The sequence below is a fragment of the Nerophis ophidion genome, linkage group LG06, assembly GCF_033978795.1.
Source record: "Nerophis ophidion isolate RoL-2023_Sa linkage group LG06, RoL_Noph_v1.0, whole genome shotgun sequence".
In the NCBI taxonomy this organism is placed as follows: Eukaryota; Metazoa; Chordata; class Actinopteri; order Syngnathiformes; family Syngnathidae; genus Nerophis; species Nerophis ophidion.
In genome coordinates, this window is record NC_084616.1 from 30,811,682 (window position 1) to 30,830,380 (window position 18,699).

The 18,699-nt window shown below is 40.0% G+C and overlaps 1 protein-coding gene across 1 annotated transcript in view; it reads right to left on the reverse strand.

The window, feature by feature from the left end:
• The window catches only part of arf3a (ADP-ribosylation factor 3a), a 31,268-nt gene extending 19,267 nt beyond the window's left edge, over positions 1–12,001 (reverse strand). The window contains exons 1-3 of the mRNA XM_061903352.1: positions 11,908–12,001; positions 3,402–3,573; positions 3,208–3,318 (exon numbers count right to left, since the gene is read on the reverse strand). Of these exons, the coding sequence (XP_061759336.1) occupies positions 3,208–3,318; positions 3,402–3,549 (259 nt within the window). The 5' untranslated portion in view covers positions 3,550–3,573; positions 11,908–12,001. The remainder of the gene's footprint in view (positions 1–3,207; positions 3,319–3,401; positions 3,574–11,907) is intronic.
• Positions 12,002–18,699: the final 6,698 nt, after the last annotated feature.

Genomic DNA, 18,699 nt, shown 5'->3' on the forward strand with positions numbered 1-18,699 from the left:
TTTGTTAAAAGACAAGATGGATAAGATGGCGTGATACAAAGAATGGTTTTGTAGATGAAAACATACCAATGATTGAGGCGTCGAGCACATAAAGACGTCCAGTTAACCATTGCGTATAAGACACAATGGTGAGTAAGGGAAGCGCAGTTGGTGATGAATATCAGTGCCCTGTGGTACACACTATCCAGCTTGTGGAGACAACCAGCAGTAGCATTCATGTAGAACACATCTCCATAGTCAATAACAGTTAAAAATGTTGATTCCACCAATTTCTGTTTCACAGTAAAAGAAAAGCAAGACTTGTTTCTATAATAAAATCCCAGTAAAAGTTTCAGTTTGTTTTTTTTACAACACACTGGATGTGCTCCTTAAAACTCAAGTGGTCATCAATTAAAATTCCCAAATATTTAAAGAAGATACTAACATAATTTGTTGCCCATTTCTTCTTAAAATGTTTTCACACAGTGCCGATCTTACAGTTTTTAATGTGGTAAAGAACATACACTTTGTTTTCTCTGCATTTAAAACCAGTTGAAGATAGCAAAGTTGTTCTTGTACTCTGTCAAATGCATATTGTAGATATTTAAAGGCCTCAGCAGAAGTTGGTGCTGTGCAGTATATGACAGTATCATCAGCATAGAAATGGAAAGTTGAGTTCGGAATATTCTGTTCAAGATTATTTATGTAAATAGTGAATAATAAGGGGCCCAACAAAGAACCTTGAGGGACACCCTTTTTCACTTGCAGTACATTTGAGGAACCTTCTATCTGAACAGCCTGAGTTCTACTTGTGAGGTAATTTGCAAACCATCCAAGTGCTTGCTGAAAAAACCCAGAGCTGAAAGACGTTTGATTAAAATGACATGATCAATAGTATCAAATGCCTTTGAAAAGTCAATAAAGAGGGAAAGACAGCACTATAAATAGTCATATATGAACAAAAACACTACATTGATAACTAAAATTCAGTTCAATCCAATTTTTTTAATAGTCATGTGTTTATATTTCAGATTTTGTCCAAAGTTCATAAGAAAGGGTAAAACAAATAGTATGTCTCAGGGGAAAAAAAAGGTTTGATATTTCCTTGTGCAGTAAGGCCACTTCCAAACCTCTGTCGCTTCGGTGTTGATTACAAAAATCATGCAAAACACAATAAATGGGTAAAAAGTAAGTTTTCTTTTAAATTTAGACACTACATTTTCAAGGTATAGGTTCGGCTACAATACAAACTTAAATAGTACAGCCGTTTTAGAAATCGGCTGTAAATCTGCCACGATGTCAACGTTTAAAGCGTTGCTAAATTAACAATATTCTTTATTAACTTTTGAATGGACGCAGCCGCAATACTGCTAAACTGAACTAAAAGTATTACAAACCCCATGTTGACTTACTACTGAGTAAAAGTTAAACAGAGATTGTGAAAGACAGAAACGAGGGCTTAAGGCCTTCAGTTAATTCTACTGTTAAATAAACGCTCTCAGGTGCTGAGAGCGATGCACAGAGTGAGACCTCTTTCCTCCTGTTTGAAGCAAGACAATGAACCACGAGGCTAAACATATCTGATTCGTAAACATGTCTGCCACGCAACTGAAAAAAACTTCAGCCTGGTTATGTTTTCACACAAATTAAAACCTTGATGTCTATTCGATATTGATTAATCATGTAGCCCCACTTGCTAATGGTAGACAACTACAGAAAACAATTTGATGACTGTAGCCAAAAAGTTGACTCTATCGTGGCACAGACAAGGAAATATTTATGTTTACATTCACATTATGTTAAATATCTACAATATCAAATGTGAGTGTGAATGTTGTCTGTCTATCTGTGTTGGCCCTGCGATGAGGTGGCGACTTGTCCAGGGTGTACACGACCTTCCGCCCGATTGTAGCTGAGATAGGCACCAGCGCCACCCGTGACCCCAAAAGGGAATAAGCGGTAGGAAATGGATGGATGGATCCAGTGAATTTCATGAAAAGCATCAAACCTGGTTCACTCAAAGTTTTAGACCAATAATTAGTGAGTCATCTAAGGAATGTACACCTTTGTGGAATAAACATTATTTTGTTATTTTGAATGTCTAATCATGACTAAATAGTGCTACTCTGTTCTCCTTATTGCATGGTGTTCTGTCCATCCATCCATTTTATACCGCTTATTCCTTTCGGGGTCGCTGGAGCTTATCTCAGCTACAATCGGGCGGAAGGCGGTGTACACCCTGGACAAGTCTCAATCTCATCGCAGTGCATGGTTTTCTGCTTGTTTGTATTTTACCTCTGTGGACAGCCGTGGTCCTCACAAGTGAGAGGGTGTCTGCAAGTTCAGCTCAATTTGTCATCATCATCATTTGAGTTAATAACAAAGAAAGTATGTACGGTATATTACACACTCATAGTTTAACAGCTTTAATTATAGTTGATCATTATGTTTTCTGTGTAGTGACACTAACAGTGATTGCGTTTTAAAATAAATTATGCTAATAGAGCTAATGCTACGAGGCTAATACAGTAGCCATTTGAGGAGGTGATGTTTTTATAAACATTTTTGCTAAAAGGTTAATAAGCACATGGGTTGAGATATTGGTTGTGTTTGTCTTGCTATTGTCAGTTTACAGCACTTTTCATTCAAATCAGGCTCCACATAAAACCACAAAATGCCGGTTGTCTGACTTGAGTAGTGTTTGTGGTTCGAGTAGTATTCAAATATTCCTTCAAGAGTAGTGTAAAGTCGGAAAAAATTTGTCAGATTGCACTGAGCTACAGGAGTAAATTATCTCTTATGCTATATTGCACAGTGGTTCTCAAACTTTTTTCCCTAAGTACCACCTCAGAAAACAGTTGGCTCGCCAAGAACCACCATAATGACCAACATTTAAATACAGTAACCTAGTAGGCCTAAAGTCATTAAAAACTAGTTTTAAACAAGAATATTTAATATTTTAGTCACTGTAACATTACACAGTTCATACAGTAACACTTTGTTCTAATATAGAAAAAAAACATGTTTTTAGTATGTTTGTATTTTATTGATATTGTAACGAACTGGGTCCTATGTTATGTTATGTTCCACATGTCTAACAGTTGTGTTATGTGCAGCGTTCCCTGCCAATGTTTGTCTTTGTTTACATGTGTTATGCATGTTGATTGGATTGTAAATCAAGGTTCTACCGTATTAGCCACTATTCCCTTCTACATAAATCAGGCTTACCCTGAGTGTTTTGGAAGTAGTGTCTCCACAAGGGACGAATTTTGTCCTGGCCGCCCACATCCCACACAGTGAAGCTGATGTTCTTGTACTCCACCGTCTCAACATTGAAACCTGAATAAGCAGAAAACAGGAGTTTCAGGGATTCAGTAGTTTAAAAAAAAAAAGAAACCAACTGTGGTTGTATCCGTACACACCAATTGTGGGGATGGTAGTGACAATCTCGCCAAGCTTCAGCTTGTAAAGAATGGTGGTTTTCCCAGCAGCGTCGAGCCCCACCATTAGGATCCTCATCTCCTTTTTGCCTATCAGGCTTTTCAAAAGGTTTCCAAAGATGTTGCCCATGACGACCGGTGGCTCACTCCTCAACTGCACAGAAATGTTAGCTTGTACTTGCACAAATGCAGCAACAATTCAGATGCTGTGTAATTCCTTTTTTTTTTTTACAGACTCTGCCTTAGGTCTACTTTTTGCCAATATTTGTATTCAGTTTATGCAGGACACAACATTAGGCACATAATAACAATAGGTTCCCAAAATGATGCCTTTAATAAAATGCTAATGTCTTATTATTAATATCATTTTAACAATGTATTGCAATGCATTTATTCTCTTGTTGAAGTGGAGATGGGGCAGCACGGTGTTAGAGGGGTTAGTGCGTCTGCCTCACAATACGAAGGTCCTGAGTAGTCAGGGTTCAATCCCGGGCTCGGGATCTTTCTGTGTGGAGTTTGCATGTTCTCCCCGTGACTGCGTTGGTTCCCTCCGGGTACTCCGGCTTCCTCCCACTTCCAAAGACATGCACCTGGGGATAGGTTAATTGGCAACACTAAATTGGCCCTAGTGTGTGAATGTTGTCTATCTGTGTTGGCCCTGCGATGAAGTGGCGACTTGTCCAGGGAGTACACCGCCTTCCGCCCGATTGTAGCTGAGATAGGCACCAGCGCCCCCCACGATCCCAAAGGGAATAAGCGGTAGAAAAATGGATGGATAGATGGAAGTGGAGATGTTGTACCGGGCCCCCCAAGCACAGGGGGGGACTTTTGTACTGTTTTTTTAAGATTTCTGTTTGCCGTTTAAAGATGCGAGTTATGAAAATAATAATATAAAGATAATAAAATAAATATATCTGTGAAGGTTCAATAATAATTTTGCTTAAATCAAATTAAGAATGTACAAGACTACCTCCACCCCCCTAAAATACAAAATGGTTCATTCCACCTTGATCGTGACAACTCTAGAATTATACACTTCACTCAAACACAGAAATCTTAATATCATCAAAGCTTACCTTCAAACATTTTTGGAACAAGGATGAAGTTATAAAAGAATGGTAAAAATATAAGATGTTTATTTGTGGCAGCATAGGAGAAGGTTATGTACAAGTTTCACTTTGGCATCTCATTGCAATAACTGTGGTGCGTTCAAAGACCCTCTTTTAAAGTTGCAAACAGAGGTGTGACTAGGTTTTAAAGACGGGAATAGGCTTAACTTAAATCCCAGGAGATGCACTAATACTTAGAGATCGGCCGATATGTTTTTTTTCAGGGCAGATACCGATGCCGATTATTAAAGAAGCAAGTAAATAAAAACAAACAAAAACAAAAAGTGCAGGGAGTTTCACAGTAACATCTTTTATTAAAGGCAAATAAACATTTGAAAAAAATAAATATTTCCCTGAAGTTTTTTGTCCGTGAAATAATGTGTATCCCTTATTAGCATCAAATGTGACTGATGAAATGATTCCAAATTCACAAGTGTCGATTGCCTATTAACATTACACTTCATTACAAAATGGAAAAAAGTTATTAAGATGACAAAAAGTACAAAACGTAATGTACAGATCATCATAATCAATATTTAATCAGAGACTTTGGATTCATTATTATTATTAACATGATTGTAACGCTCCACATTTCAGTAACCAATCAGATGGCATGGGCGGGACAATGCTGGAAACAGAGGCTTGACTATGTCTAAACATGCTCTTTGGCGCCGCCCTAGTGGCTCCCTGGACCTCTTTCAGAGATGTGTGAAAATGGAAAAAGATGGAAAAAAACATATACTTTTTGTTTTAATTAATTTTCTGTAGGAGAACAAACATGATAGAAAACCTACCTCAGTGATAGAAATTTGTTTTGTCTTACTAATTTCAGCGGTTCTTGAACTCATTGTACAAACCCCGTTTCCATATGAGTTGGGAAATTGTGTTAGATGTCAATATAAACGGAATACAATGATTTGCAAATCATTTTCAACCCATATTCAGTTGGATATGCTACAAAGACAACATGTTTGATGTTAAAACTGATAAACATTTTTTGGGGGCAAATAATCATCAACTTTAGTATTTGATGCCAGCAACACGTGACAAAGAAGTTGGGAAAGGTGGCAATAAATACTGATAAAATTGAGGAATGCTCATCACTTATATGGAACATCCCACAGGTGTGCAGGCCAATTGGGAACAGGTGGGTGTCATAATTGGGTATAAAAGCAGCTTCCAATTGGGAACAGGTGGGTGTCATAATTGGGTATAAAAGCAGGTTCCATGAAATGCCAAGTCATTCACAAACAAGGATGGGGTGAGGGGCACCACTTTGTAAGCAAATTGTCGAACAGTTTTAGAACAACATTTCTCAACAAGCTATTGCAAGGAATTTAGTGATTTTACCATCTACGGTCCATAAAATCATCAAAAAGTTCAGAGAATCTGGAAAAATCACTGCACATAAGCAATGATATTACAGACTTTTGATCCTTCAGCGGTACTGCATCAAAAACCGACATCAATGTGTAAAGGATATCCCCACATGGGCTCAGGAACACTTCATAAAACCACTGCCAGTAACTACAGTTGGTCGCTACATCTGTAAGTGCAAGTTAAAACTCTACTATGCAAAGCCAAACCCATTTATCAACAATATGCTGAGCCCGAGCTCACCTATGATGGACTGATGCAAAGTGGAAAAGTGTTCTGTGGTCTGACGAGTCCACATTTCAAATTATATTTGGAAACAGAGGATGTGGTGTTCTCCAAAACAAAGAGGAAAATAACCATTCTGATTGTTATAGGCGCAAAGTTCAAAAGCCAGCATCTGTGATGGTATGGAGGTGTATTAGTGCCCAAGGCATGGGTAACTTACACATCTGTGAAGGCACCATTAATGCTGAAAGGTCCACACAGGTTTTGGAGCAACATATGTTGTGATCCAAGCAACATTATCATGGACCCCCTGCTTATTTCAGCAAGACAAGAGTTACAACAGCGAGGTATTGTAAAAAAAGAGTGCAGGTACTTTCCTGGCCCGCCTGCAGTCCAGACCTGTTTTCCATGGAAAATGTGTGGCACATTATGAAGCGTAAAATACGACAGCGGAGACTCCGGACTGTTGAAGGATTGAAGCTCTACATAAAACAAAAACGGGAAAGAATTCCACTTTCAAAGTTTCAACAATTAGTTTCCTCAGTTCCCAAACGTTTATTGAGTGTTGTTAAAAGAAAATGTAATGTAACACAGTGGTGAACATGTCCTTCCAGACTACTTGGGCACGTGTTGCAGCCATGAAATTCTAAGTTAATTATTATTTGCAAAAAAAAATTAAGTTTATGAGTTTAAACATCAAATATCTTGTCTTTGTAGTGCATTCAATTGAATATGGGTTGAAAAGGATTTGCAAATCATTGCATTCCGTTTATATTTACATCCAACACAATTTCCCAACTGATGTGGAAACGGGGTTTGTAGTTTGTTTACATGCACAATTTTCTCCGATGCTGCCACATGAAGACGTGTCTTATGCCACTCCCTCCTTGTCTCATTTTGTCCAGCAAATGTTTTTTGCTGTACGTGACTGCACAAAGGTGAGCTTTGTTGGTTTTATTGATTTGCTGGAGTGCTTATCAGGCATATTTGGTCAATCCATTACTGCAAGCTAATCGATGCTAACATGCTATTTAGGCTAGCTGTATTTATATATTGCATCATTATGCCTCATTTGTAGGTATATTTGAGCTTAGTAAATTCCTTCACTTATGCCCTTTGTGTATTTAATTTATATTTGAATGTCTCATGACACATTATCGGAATATAATATTGGCTGTATTTCTCATAGTTGTTTGTGTGTCATGTAGTTCCAGACCACATCAAACGTTACTCAGCTTGCAAACATTGTAATAAGAAGACAGCGTGCCATTTCCTTTAACTTGGATACACACATCTTTATCTTTGGCCATTATAAGCCAGTAATTTCCAGGAGTTATCTCACCCTGTGAGAAGCCTCCATTTCACTAATTATTTCCAATGTTTCAAAAATGTGTAGAATAAAAATGAAAATACTAAATTTCTGTCAACAAAGATTTGCGTCAGCCTTTGATGGTAGACTAATATAACTGATATAGAAACTTACATAATGTGTTGCCTTAATTATAACACTCATATAAGGCTTTTAATTTTTTGCGTCTCCTGACAGATTTTTATTTATTTATTTATTTGTGGTCCAATATGGCTCTTTCAACATTTTGGGTTGCCGACCCGTGGTCTAAGACAATCTGAGTAGTTTCAAATGACTCACGTCGGCAGACGCTTGTTTGATGATTATTACATTTAAAATGATAGTAATGGTGGTAATAGAAGTTATATATTTCGATTTATTATCAATATTCTTTTAAAAAAGCCGATACAATAAAAAAGGCCGATGCCAATAAATGGCAAAATGCCAAATATTGGCGCCAAGAATCGACCAGGCAGATAATTGGTTAATCCCTACTAATATTAATATAAACATAATGATAATAATGTATTATTGGTATTTGTATTATCCACTAATGATAATTAGCTGTGAATCAGCAAATCTCTCCTTTACACTCAGAAGCAGTGGTTCTTAACCTTGATGGAGGTACCGAACCACACCAGTTTCACACGCGCATTCACCGAACCCTTTTTAGTGAAAAAAAACAAAAAACATTTTTCAAATTCATGACAAAGTTATATGTTTTTTTTACTGGTGCACAAAATGAAGTGTGCGTGAACATCACCTTGTTCAAAGAACAAAACCAACACAGTGCATGAACTCACAACAAATAACACACCTGAAAATCAGATGGAATATTAAAGGGAACATTGTTTGGACCTATCCGTAATACCCTGATAGATAGAAGTTTTAACTTACACAATGAGTCGGGTGTGTCTTGACCTCTGCGGCAGAGGCTCTGCCGAACCCCTGAGGCCGACTCACCAAACTCCTAGGGTTCGATCGAACCCAGGTTAAGAACCACTGAACCCTTTACTTCAGAGTCTGAAGTAAAGGGAAACTTGACATATTTAAAATCATATGATAAATAATGACAGGTTGTATTATTGTATAAAATTATAAACTGGTCACTTTATATTGAATCTGCTTGCACTTTCTCGTGAAGAAAAAAAAAATTATGTTTTTAAGACACAAGCTAATTCTTAGGGAAGTTTATATATCTCTAGATATGATAGTCCCATCTTTAAAAAGTCAAAAACAGTACTTAAAAGTTTTTACATCCATCCATCTTCTTCCGCTTATCCGAGGTCGGGTTACGGGGGCAGCAGCCTAAGCAGGGAAGCCCAGACTTTCCTCTCCCCAGCCACTTCGTCTAGCTCTTCCCGGGGGATCCCGAGGCGTTCCCAGGCCAGCAAGGAGACGTAGTCTTTCCAACGTGTCCTGGGTCTTCCCCGTGGCCTCCTACCGGTTGGACGTGCCATAAACACCTCCCTCGGGAGGCGTTCGGGTGGCATCCTGACCAGATGCCCGAACCACCACGAGGTTCGACTATCCGGCGTAGCCTCCTCTCCAGTACACCTGAATAAACCTTACCGGGGAGGCTGAGAAGTGTGGTCCCGCGATAGTTGGAACACACCCTCCAGTCCCCCTTCTTAAAAAGTGGGACCACCACCCCGGTCCGCCAATCCAGATGTACCGCCCCCGATGTCCACGCGATGCTGCAGAGTCTTGTCAACCAAGACAGCCCCACAGCATCCAGAGCCTTAAGGAACTCCGGGCGGATCTCATCCACCCCTGGGGCCTTGCCACCGAGGAGCTTTTTAACTACCTCTGCAACCTCAGCCCCAGAAATAGGAGAGCCCACCACGATTCCCCAGGCACTGCTTCCTCATAGGAAGACGTGTTGGTGGGATTGAGGAGGTCTTCGAAGTATTCCTTCCACCTATCCGCAACATCCGCAGTTGAGGTCAGCAGAACACCATCCGCACCATACATGGTGTTGACAGTGCACTGCTTCCCCTTCCTGAGGTGGCGGATGGTGGTCCAGAATCACTTCGAAGCCATCCGGAAGTCATTTTCCATGGCTTCCCCAAACTCTTCCCATGTCTGAGTTTTTGCCTCTGTGACCGCTGAAGCTGCACACCGCTTGGCCTGTCGGTACCTGTCCACTGCCTCCGGAGTCCTATGAGCCAAAAGAGCCCGATAGGACTCCTTCTTCAGCTTGACGGCATCCCTCACCGCTGGTGTCCACCAGCGGGTTCTAGGATTACCGCCACGACAAGCACCAACTACCTTGCGGCCACAGCTCCAATCGGCCGCCTCGACAATAGAGGTGCGGAACATGGTCCACTCGGACTCAATGTCCAGCACCTCCCTCGTGACATGTTCAAAGTTCTTCCGGGGGTGGGAATTGAAACTCTCTCTGACAGGAGACTCTGCCAGACGTTCCCAGCAGACCCTCACAATGCGTTTGGGCCTGCCAGGTCTGTCCGGCATCCTCCCCCACCATCGCAGCCAACTCACTACCAGGTGGTGATCGGTAGAAAGCTCCGCCCCTCTCTTCACCCGAGTGTCCAAAACATGAGGCCGCAAATCCGATGACACAACTACAAAGTTGATCATGGAACTGCGGCTTAGGGTCTCCTGGTGCCAAGTGCACATATGGACACCCTTATGTTTGAACATGGTGTTTGTTATGGACAATCTGGGACGAGCACAAAAGTCCAATAACAAAACACCACTCGGGTTCAGATCCGGGCGGTCATTCTTCCCAATCACGCCTCTCCAGGTTTCACTGTTTTTGCCAACATGAGCGTTGAAGTCCCCCAGCAGAACAAGGGAATCAGCCGGGGGCCAGTGCTCCCTCATGTGTTTTAAAAAAGTGGTTTGAACCAAATGCGTGGAATAATTAGTTTTTCGTGCAAAACATAGTGTGTGTATGGGGCGGAAACATCGGGTTTAGGGTTGGATGGGGGGCCCTTTAGGAATCTTGAGTACGGAGCCCAGAATTTGGTACTACGCCCCTGGCCTCATCTGACTCAAGTATGTACTCATACTATACAACACGTATACTATGTAATATACTGTAAATAAAGATGTATGATGTCTTCATGAGATCTCTTAATTAAAATTGTGTAAGTGTAAACATTTTATTCCAGCAAATAATCAGCAATAATAATGAAAAGGCATAAAGTAGCACAATGATGCTAATAAGGTTGCTGATGTGTGTGTTAGGCTACAGCTGTACCTAATGCATTGTCTCACAATGATGTGTTTTTGTCTAAAATCATAAACTGGCCACATTGCATTGAATCTGTTGGCACTTTTTTTGTAAAGAAAAAACAACAACTTTATAAGACACAACTGAATTCTTAGGGGAGTTTATCTATCTGTAGATATGATAGTCCCATCCTTAAAAAGTCCAAAACAATACTTAAAAGTTTTTACATGTATTTTAAAAAAGTGGTTTGAACCAAATGCAAGGAATAATTATTTTTTTGTGCAAAACGTAGTGTGTGTATAGGGCAGCAACGTTGGGTTTAGGGTCGGATGGGGGGCCCTTTAGGAGTCTTGTGTACGGGGCCGATAAATTGGTGCTACGCCCCTGGCCTCATCTGACTCATGTATGTATAGACGGGATGGCGTGGCGCAGTAAGGAGAGTGGCCGTGCCAGCAAACCGAGGGTTCCTGGTTCAATCCCCACCTATTACCAACCTCGTCACGTCTGTTGTGTCCTTGAGCAAGACACTCCACCCTTGTCCTGATTAGCGCCTTGCATGCAGGCAGCTTCCTCTATCAGTGTGTGAATGGGTGAATGTGGAAGTAGTGTCAAAGCGTTTAGAGTACCTTGAAGGTAGAAAAGCGCTTTACAAGTGCAACCCATTTATCATTATAACCCATTTATGTATTCATACTATACAACAAGTATACTTTGTAATATAAATAAAGAGGTATGATGTCCTCTCTTAATTGAAATGTTGTAAGTGTAAACATTTTATTCCAGCAAATAATCAGCAATAATGCTGTATAGGCCATGAAAAGGCATAAAGTAGCACAATGATGGTAATAAGGTTGCTGCTGTATGCATTATGCTGCAGCTGTCCCTAATGTATTGTCTCGCAATGATGCCTGACTGCAAGGGGATGATGAAGATGATGAAACATTCGCAATATTCTCTCTTCTCGTATGAAATATTCACGGTAATATTATTTGCCTTCTTTGAAATGAGAAAACGCCCCACGTTAACTACGGCGTTAAAATGTGTCCCGCAATCCTCCTACCGTCACGACTAGGATGCATGATGTCGTCGATTAACGACCGCGTGTTTTAAAAAACAACAACAAAAACACGTTTTTTACGCGTCACAACGAGGAAATAACTGTTAATTGTTTTGTGTATCATGGCAAAAATGTCGGCGCTTTTTCTCCGTTTAAATTTCATTTCCACTTACCGCACACGGCAGGTTACCAGCGAGATGCAGGGGAGAGGCTGGCGGGAAATCTCGCGATGACAGCCTCCCCTAATCTCGTGATATTTGGTCCACTTCAAAAAAATCCAAATACTGCAGCAGCGCTAAAGCTAAAACTGAAGTGTTTCTTTACACACTTTGAGATAGACTTACACAACATATTATTTTGACTTGAATTTTCTTTCAGTTTATTGTTCGACATGCGATAATATTTGAGTGTGAATAGTGACGCAGCAGGGAAGCAAACCATTGTGAAACTAACAAAAGAGCAGACAGGCTTGAATAATTAACACAGGAATCATCTAAATGAATAAGTAAGTGACTGTAATTGGATGCTTGTGTGACCCTTTTCTACTTCTCAATGTACAGTGCAATTTAAAAGCGATACCTTTGAATTATCAGACAAGTAGGGGTGTCCTGGTCTGATATCAGTAAGAAACAAGTATCGGATTATATTGCCTTGCATCTCAAATCTGGACAGCCAGAGAACAGCTGAATTCTCTCCAATCGGTAAACAAAGTTGGTCTTGCATTTTAGTAAAGTCATTCACAGAAGGTGAACACGGCAGGCTAGCAGATACACAACAGCTAAGCACACAATTGCAAACAAGCCAGAAAAACTGCGTAATAAGTGTCCTCGATTGTAACAATACTGCTGTCTAAATAAAACATGACATTTATCAATATTATTAAGTATGAAATATTTATAGTTGCATATCACATATGGAAAGTCTCCAGCAACAGACGTGTCCGCATCGCGCAACGTACACCGTCATGAGCAATTTAAAGAATTATTGTGGCCACTACGTGTTGCAAAAAACCCCAACTACCACTCCACTTCAACTTTAAGACAACATACATCCATTCCAGATGGTTAGTGATAAATATCAATCAATCAATCAATCAATGTTTACTTATATAGCCCTAAATCACTAGTGTCTCAAAGGGCTGCACAAACCACTACGACATCCTCGGTAGGCCCACATAAGGGCAAGGAAAACTCACACCCAGTGGGACATCGGTGACAATAATGACCCATGTGGGACGTCGGTGACAATGATGACTATGAGAACATGATACTGTGATACTGATGATACTGATGACTATGAGAACATATGAGAACATGATACTGTGAAAGATGGATCCAACACAGTCGCGAGAGTCCAGTCCAAAGCGGATCCAACACAGCAGCGAGAGTCCCGTTCACAGCGGAGCCAGCAGGAAAACATCCCAAGCGGAGGCTGATCAGCAGCGCAGAGATGTCCCCAGCCGATACACAGGCGAGCAGTACATGGCCACCGGATCAGACCGGACTCCCTCCACAAAGGAGAGTGGGACATAGAAGAAAAAGAAAAGAAACGGCAGATCAACTGGTCTAAAAAGGGAGTCTATTTAAAGGCTAGAGTATACAAATGAGTTTTAAGGTGAGACTTAAATGCTTCTACTGAGGTGGCATCTCGAACTGTTACCGGGAGGGCATTCCAGAGTACTGGAGCCCGAAATGAAAAAGCTCTACAGCCCGCAGACTTTTTTTGGGCTTTGGGGATCACTAATAAGCCGGAGTCCTTTGAACGCAGATTTCTTGCCGGGACATATGGTACAATACAATCGGCAAGATAGGATGGAGCTAGTCCGTGTAGTATTTTATACGTAAGTAGTAAAACCTTAAAGTCACATCTTAAGTGCACAGGAAGCCAGTGCAGGTGAGCCAGTACAGGCGTAATGTGATCAAACTTTCTTGTTCTTGTCAAAAGTCTAGCAGCCGCATAGGTTAGTGTTTTTCATGCGTTGCTCTCTGTTTGACTCGTTTCCCCTGATTAATCCTTTTCTAACAGTCCACACTACAAATTGATAAAAGTGTGTGTGATTCGTGCTGATATCGTTTCGGATCAAACTCAGTATTAACCAAATTCTCCAAACAAACGTGAAAAAAAATTATTAGATAACCATCAAAAAAAAAAAAACACTAAACCAGCAAGCACAAGACATGAAAACAATGTTGAGAACTTGCTGAATGAGGTCCTGACGTTGAGCAACTCAAACATAACGTTGAAACTAGAGATGTCCGATAATGGCTTTTTTGCTGATATCCGATATTCCGATATTGTCCAACTCTTAATTACCGATACCGATATCAACAGATACCGATATATACAGTTGTGGAATTAACACATTATTATGCTTAATTTTGTTGTGATGCCCCGCTCGATGCATTAAACAATGTAACAAGGTTTTCCAAAATAAATCAACTGAAGTTATGGAAAAAAATGCCACATATAATATTGAAGTCACAAAGTGCATTATTTATTTTAACATGCCTCAAAACAGCTTAGAATTTGGTACATGCTCTCCCTGAGGTAATCCTGATACCCATTACAACTATGGGAAATACTATACTTTGACTTTCACAAAGTATTGTATTTATAGTAGTGTTAGCCTGCGCTAACAAAATAAGAGTCTCGGAAAGCTGGCATGCACAAGTGATGTGCACACCAGCTTTCTGAGGGATCGCTTGTGCACGCCAGTTTTCTGAGACTCTGTATTTAGTTAGCGCAGGCAGCATGAAGCAGGGCTTTTATTGTGAAGATAGGAAATGTGCTGTCGGCCTTTAGAGTTTTGACGGAAGGTACGGCGCGAGAGTCTGTTGAAATAAAAAGTGTTTCTCGCCTTCCTCTCGGTCATATTTTAATAATAATGATCTTGCAGCAGCCAGCGTCATCTCACAAGACCCTCCGGTACCGTGAATGTCATTTAAGTGACGTCTTGGTGAAGATTGATGATCACTAATTTTTAGGTCTATTTTTTTCAAAAGCCTGGCTCGAGATCGACTGACACACCCCCCGCGGTCGACTGGTAGCTCGCGATCGACGTAATGGGCACCCCTGTTGTAGAGCTTGTCCTGAAGGAGGCGGGGCTGGATGGTATTATACTGACACCCCAGTATTATGAACTCGGACATGGGGGTTCTGATTCTCATTCCAGTCGCTTCACACTCTGCTGCGAACCGATCCAGTGAAAGCTGAAGATCCTGGACAGATGAAGCCATGTCACCGGGTCTGTTCATAACGTTTATGGGCAGAATTTCTCGGCACAGTCAGGGCTTTGAGGGGATCCGGTGCTGAAATCCTATTTAAAAAATGGAAAACATTCAAATTTTGTTTAAAAACAATGCCTTTATTTGTAGGGAATGTTGTGAAATTTCAGTTAAACAATACATGACTTCAAATACTTCAGTGATATAAATAAAACGATTATTAAGCAATAAATTCAATAATGTGAAATACAATCCACAACAAGTTTTCATAATTGTCGCTTCAATCCTGGCAGCTATACAAAACACAGAGCATGTGCAAAAAATTAAAAGTGGATTTGATTCAGCAGTAACGTTGATGTTCTGAATGCACCTTAATCACCGTGACATGATTGGTGCATAAAGAGGAAGTGTTGTGCTGCTGTTGTGACCAACGCTGCAGAGAAATGTGTGTGCATTATTAAAAGTCAGGACTGCTGTTGGTTATAGGGATGGGAATCTTTCAACAACTCACGATTCGATCTGATTCCGATTCTCTGGGTGAAGACTAGATTCAGAATGTATTCACCATTCAACTTGATTCTTTATTAAAAACGACTCTCACAATAAGGTATTATGTATAAATATGATAAAACAAAACAAGTTACAAAAGGCTCTTTTTGGCTACTGACATATGACATACACGCGCATCAAGTAAACCGGGAAAAAAAACATATTTTAAAACAAATATATTTTATTGATTCATAGAAAAGTATTTTCTTAAATCGATTTTTTTAAAATTATGATTTGATTCAGAATTGGAATGAGAATCGCGGTCCATAAACCTTCTGTTCATTCTATTTACAATTCTTAAATGCAAATCAAAAAACAAATTTCGGCCAGATTTTTCTATTTTCATTTCTGAAACAAAAGTTGGACAACTATTTAATGAGACTTTTTTAAAAAGACAATAGAACTCCTGATGAACAAAGATGTTAGCGTTATACTAAAAAACATACTAAATGAGAAAAAAAGGTTAAGTACACGCATTTTGAATGAACATAATTTGGATTTTTGTGTTTATCTGGAAAAATAAAAATCCATAAAAGGAAAACAGCACAAAATCCAATTTTTTGTCAATATTTTAATGAAAATCAACCCTTTTTGATGGGTTTAATACCTGCCGTATATAATTGAAATAGAAAAACGGCCCTAATTTAGTTTTTTGATTTGCGTTTCAAAATTGGAAATAGAATGAACGGAAAGTACATGGACCAATCGCACATTTCTTCCCAGTGTGCTTACTACCAATGACTTTGGCGCTAGTGCCATAACGGAACTTTTGTCACACATCCCCTGCCATATATAATTAAAGTAGAAAAACAGCCCTAATTTAGTTTTTTGATTTGCGTTTCAAAATTGAAAATAGAATGAACGGAAAGTACATGGACCAATCGCACATTCCTTCCCAGTGTGTTTACTACCGATGATGTTGGCGCTAGTGCCATAATGGAACTTTTGTCACACATCCCCTGTCTTACTTGCAGTTACAAAGGCGTCATCCAAAGATGTTTGGGTTCACATATGTGCACAAGAATTCAAATTTTTTTAAAGTTAACGGCCATAAACCTTGTGTCATTTTCATTTTATCAACTGGCCTGAGTCTACATCACAAACATGGAAAGTCATATTGACATTTGAATTATCTGTAAAGCCAAAATTCATAAAATAAAATAAAATTCCTTAGGTTTTTGAAAGTGTTTTTTATATATATATATATATATATATATATATATATATATATATATATATATATATATATATATATATATATAAAAGTATATATATATATATACTTTTTTTTGCTCAAATTTCTGAATGAACTTCAGTTTTAAACAAAAAAATATATATTTGTTTGAACTTTTTTTGCTGAAATTTCTCAGTGACTGACATGTTTTTTTTACCCTTTTGATCAGATGGTGTCATAAGATTAAATTAGCTAAATAACTCAAATTATGCAAATTTATACTAATTGACAACTGTGCCATCATTTGATCAAAATGCCTTTAAGGGGTCATAAACAATGTCATGTTTGGTACTTTGTGTTGGACTTAAATTGACAAGAGATTTCGGAAGAAGAAAAAAATTACATGTATGTTACTTTGTTTGGGGCTGTAATTATTTGAGAGATTTGAGCAAAAAAAGTAAAACAAATCATTTTAAATGTTTGCCATTTGAAAAATGAAAAGACTAATGTCTTGTTTAGCTTTGGGCAATTGTAGAATAACTGCCAGTGCATTGTACACCTGTGAAAGAATTGAAAAGGACAACAAGTCTGCTTTTGTCCCTTAAGGGTTAAAAATGAGTCTTAATCCAAGTGGCTTCTGTGACACTTGATGTGAGTCCAGCGATAGATGTGTTTATCAATCTGGTGGTTGAAGGCAGAGTAGCAAAGCGGTGACCAGATGTTTGCAGCTGCACACCAGATTACGGGGTAGAGTGGATGGTGGGGAGAGCACGGCAGGTTTTGTGTGAGCTGAGAGTTTTGGCGAAGGTTATGGGGGGGTTACAGAGGGCCTGGTGCTGTGGTGGTGGTGGTGGTGGGGAGCTTTGACTTAAAGGAAGCTTTCCTCTGAAGTGTCTGCCAGCGTGCACCCCAGCAAACACAATCACAAGTCTGGTTGGTTCTGCTAGCTGAACTAATGAGGGCCTGCATGAAGAGGACAGGGGCTTTGATGTTCTGGGTAGCTGCTTCCTTGTGTTTTCTCTGCGGCTCTCCTTCCCGGGCCTTGTCCCCACATCAAAAATGAAAAGGGAGTTGAGAAGCAGATGTTTTGGGGCTTGTATTCATACAGAGTGTGCGTTATGAATCCCTTCCCCGTACCCCCGTTTGTCCTTTGCTACAGCGCGGATCTATCTCTCTATCTTTGTATCCAGCTAAACACACTGAATCGCCTCACTTTATACATATAATCATAACGTCAATCATAGCGATCCGCTTTTATCTCCCCCGACTTCCTCTCTCTCCGCTTGCCTCTCTTTAATTTCAACCCGGTCTGGTTGTCATTACTCGGCTGCTGTCGATGTGTTCCTGGTCTGCAGCAATGAGGGGAAGAAAGTCCATCCACCAACCTCTGTCCGACACATGGTAGAAGCAGGGACAGGAAATTCCCCGTTTCAGCAGCTCTGGGGTGAAAAGATGAAGGATGAAATGCAACGCAGAAATCCAGAACCTTATCATTTCCAACCAGTCACTGTCTCTTTCCCCCTCACTAAGCAGTCCATTCAGCCACTGGAGCGCTCATTCCTCAGGAGTCTGGAGGTATTTACCTAAGTCCACACAAACAGTATTTCATTGGCGTTAAATCCAGTGGCAGGATAGGCTTCCCGTGCAGACGTCCAAGGGTTTAAGGAAGATGCAGCTGTTATGTCAGACTGCTAGAATTTTGCTGATCACAATTCATGTGTGCACTTTTTGTCAGTACCTGCGTGTCTTACTGCACATGGTCCATCGCCGAGGAAACAGGGTTACGGCGCCTGAACAGCACGTTCCAGTGACTTCTATGAGCTCTGGGCAGATGATCTCTGATGCAGCAAAGTCTCTCTGCTTTCCTGATGCGACTCCTCAGTAATAAAAGTCATACTCCAAGGAAACAATATACCCTGTGGCCATTAAAAGCCCCTCTCACAGCTATATAAAAAAAAAACTCTTTCCTCCAAAATCTGTGCCGCATTGAGCGCTCCCTCTTCCACACAGCGACAGGC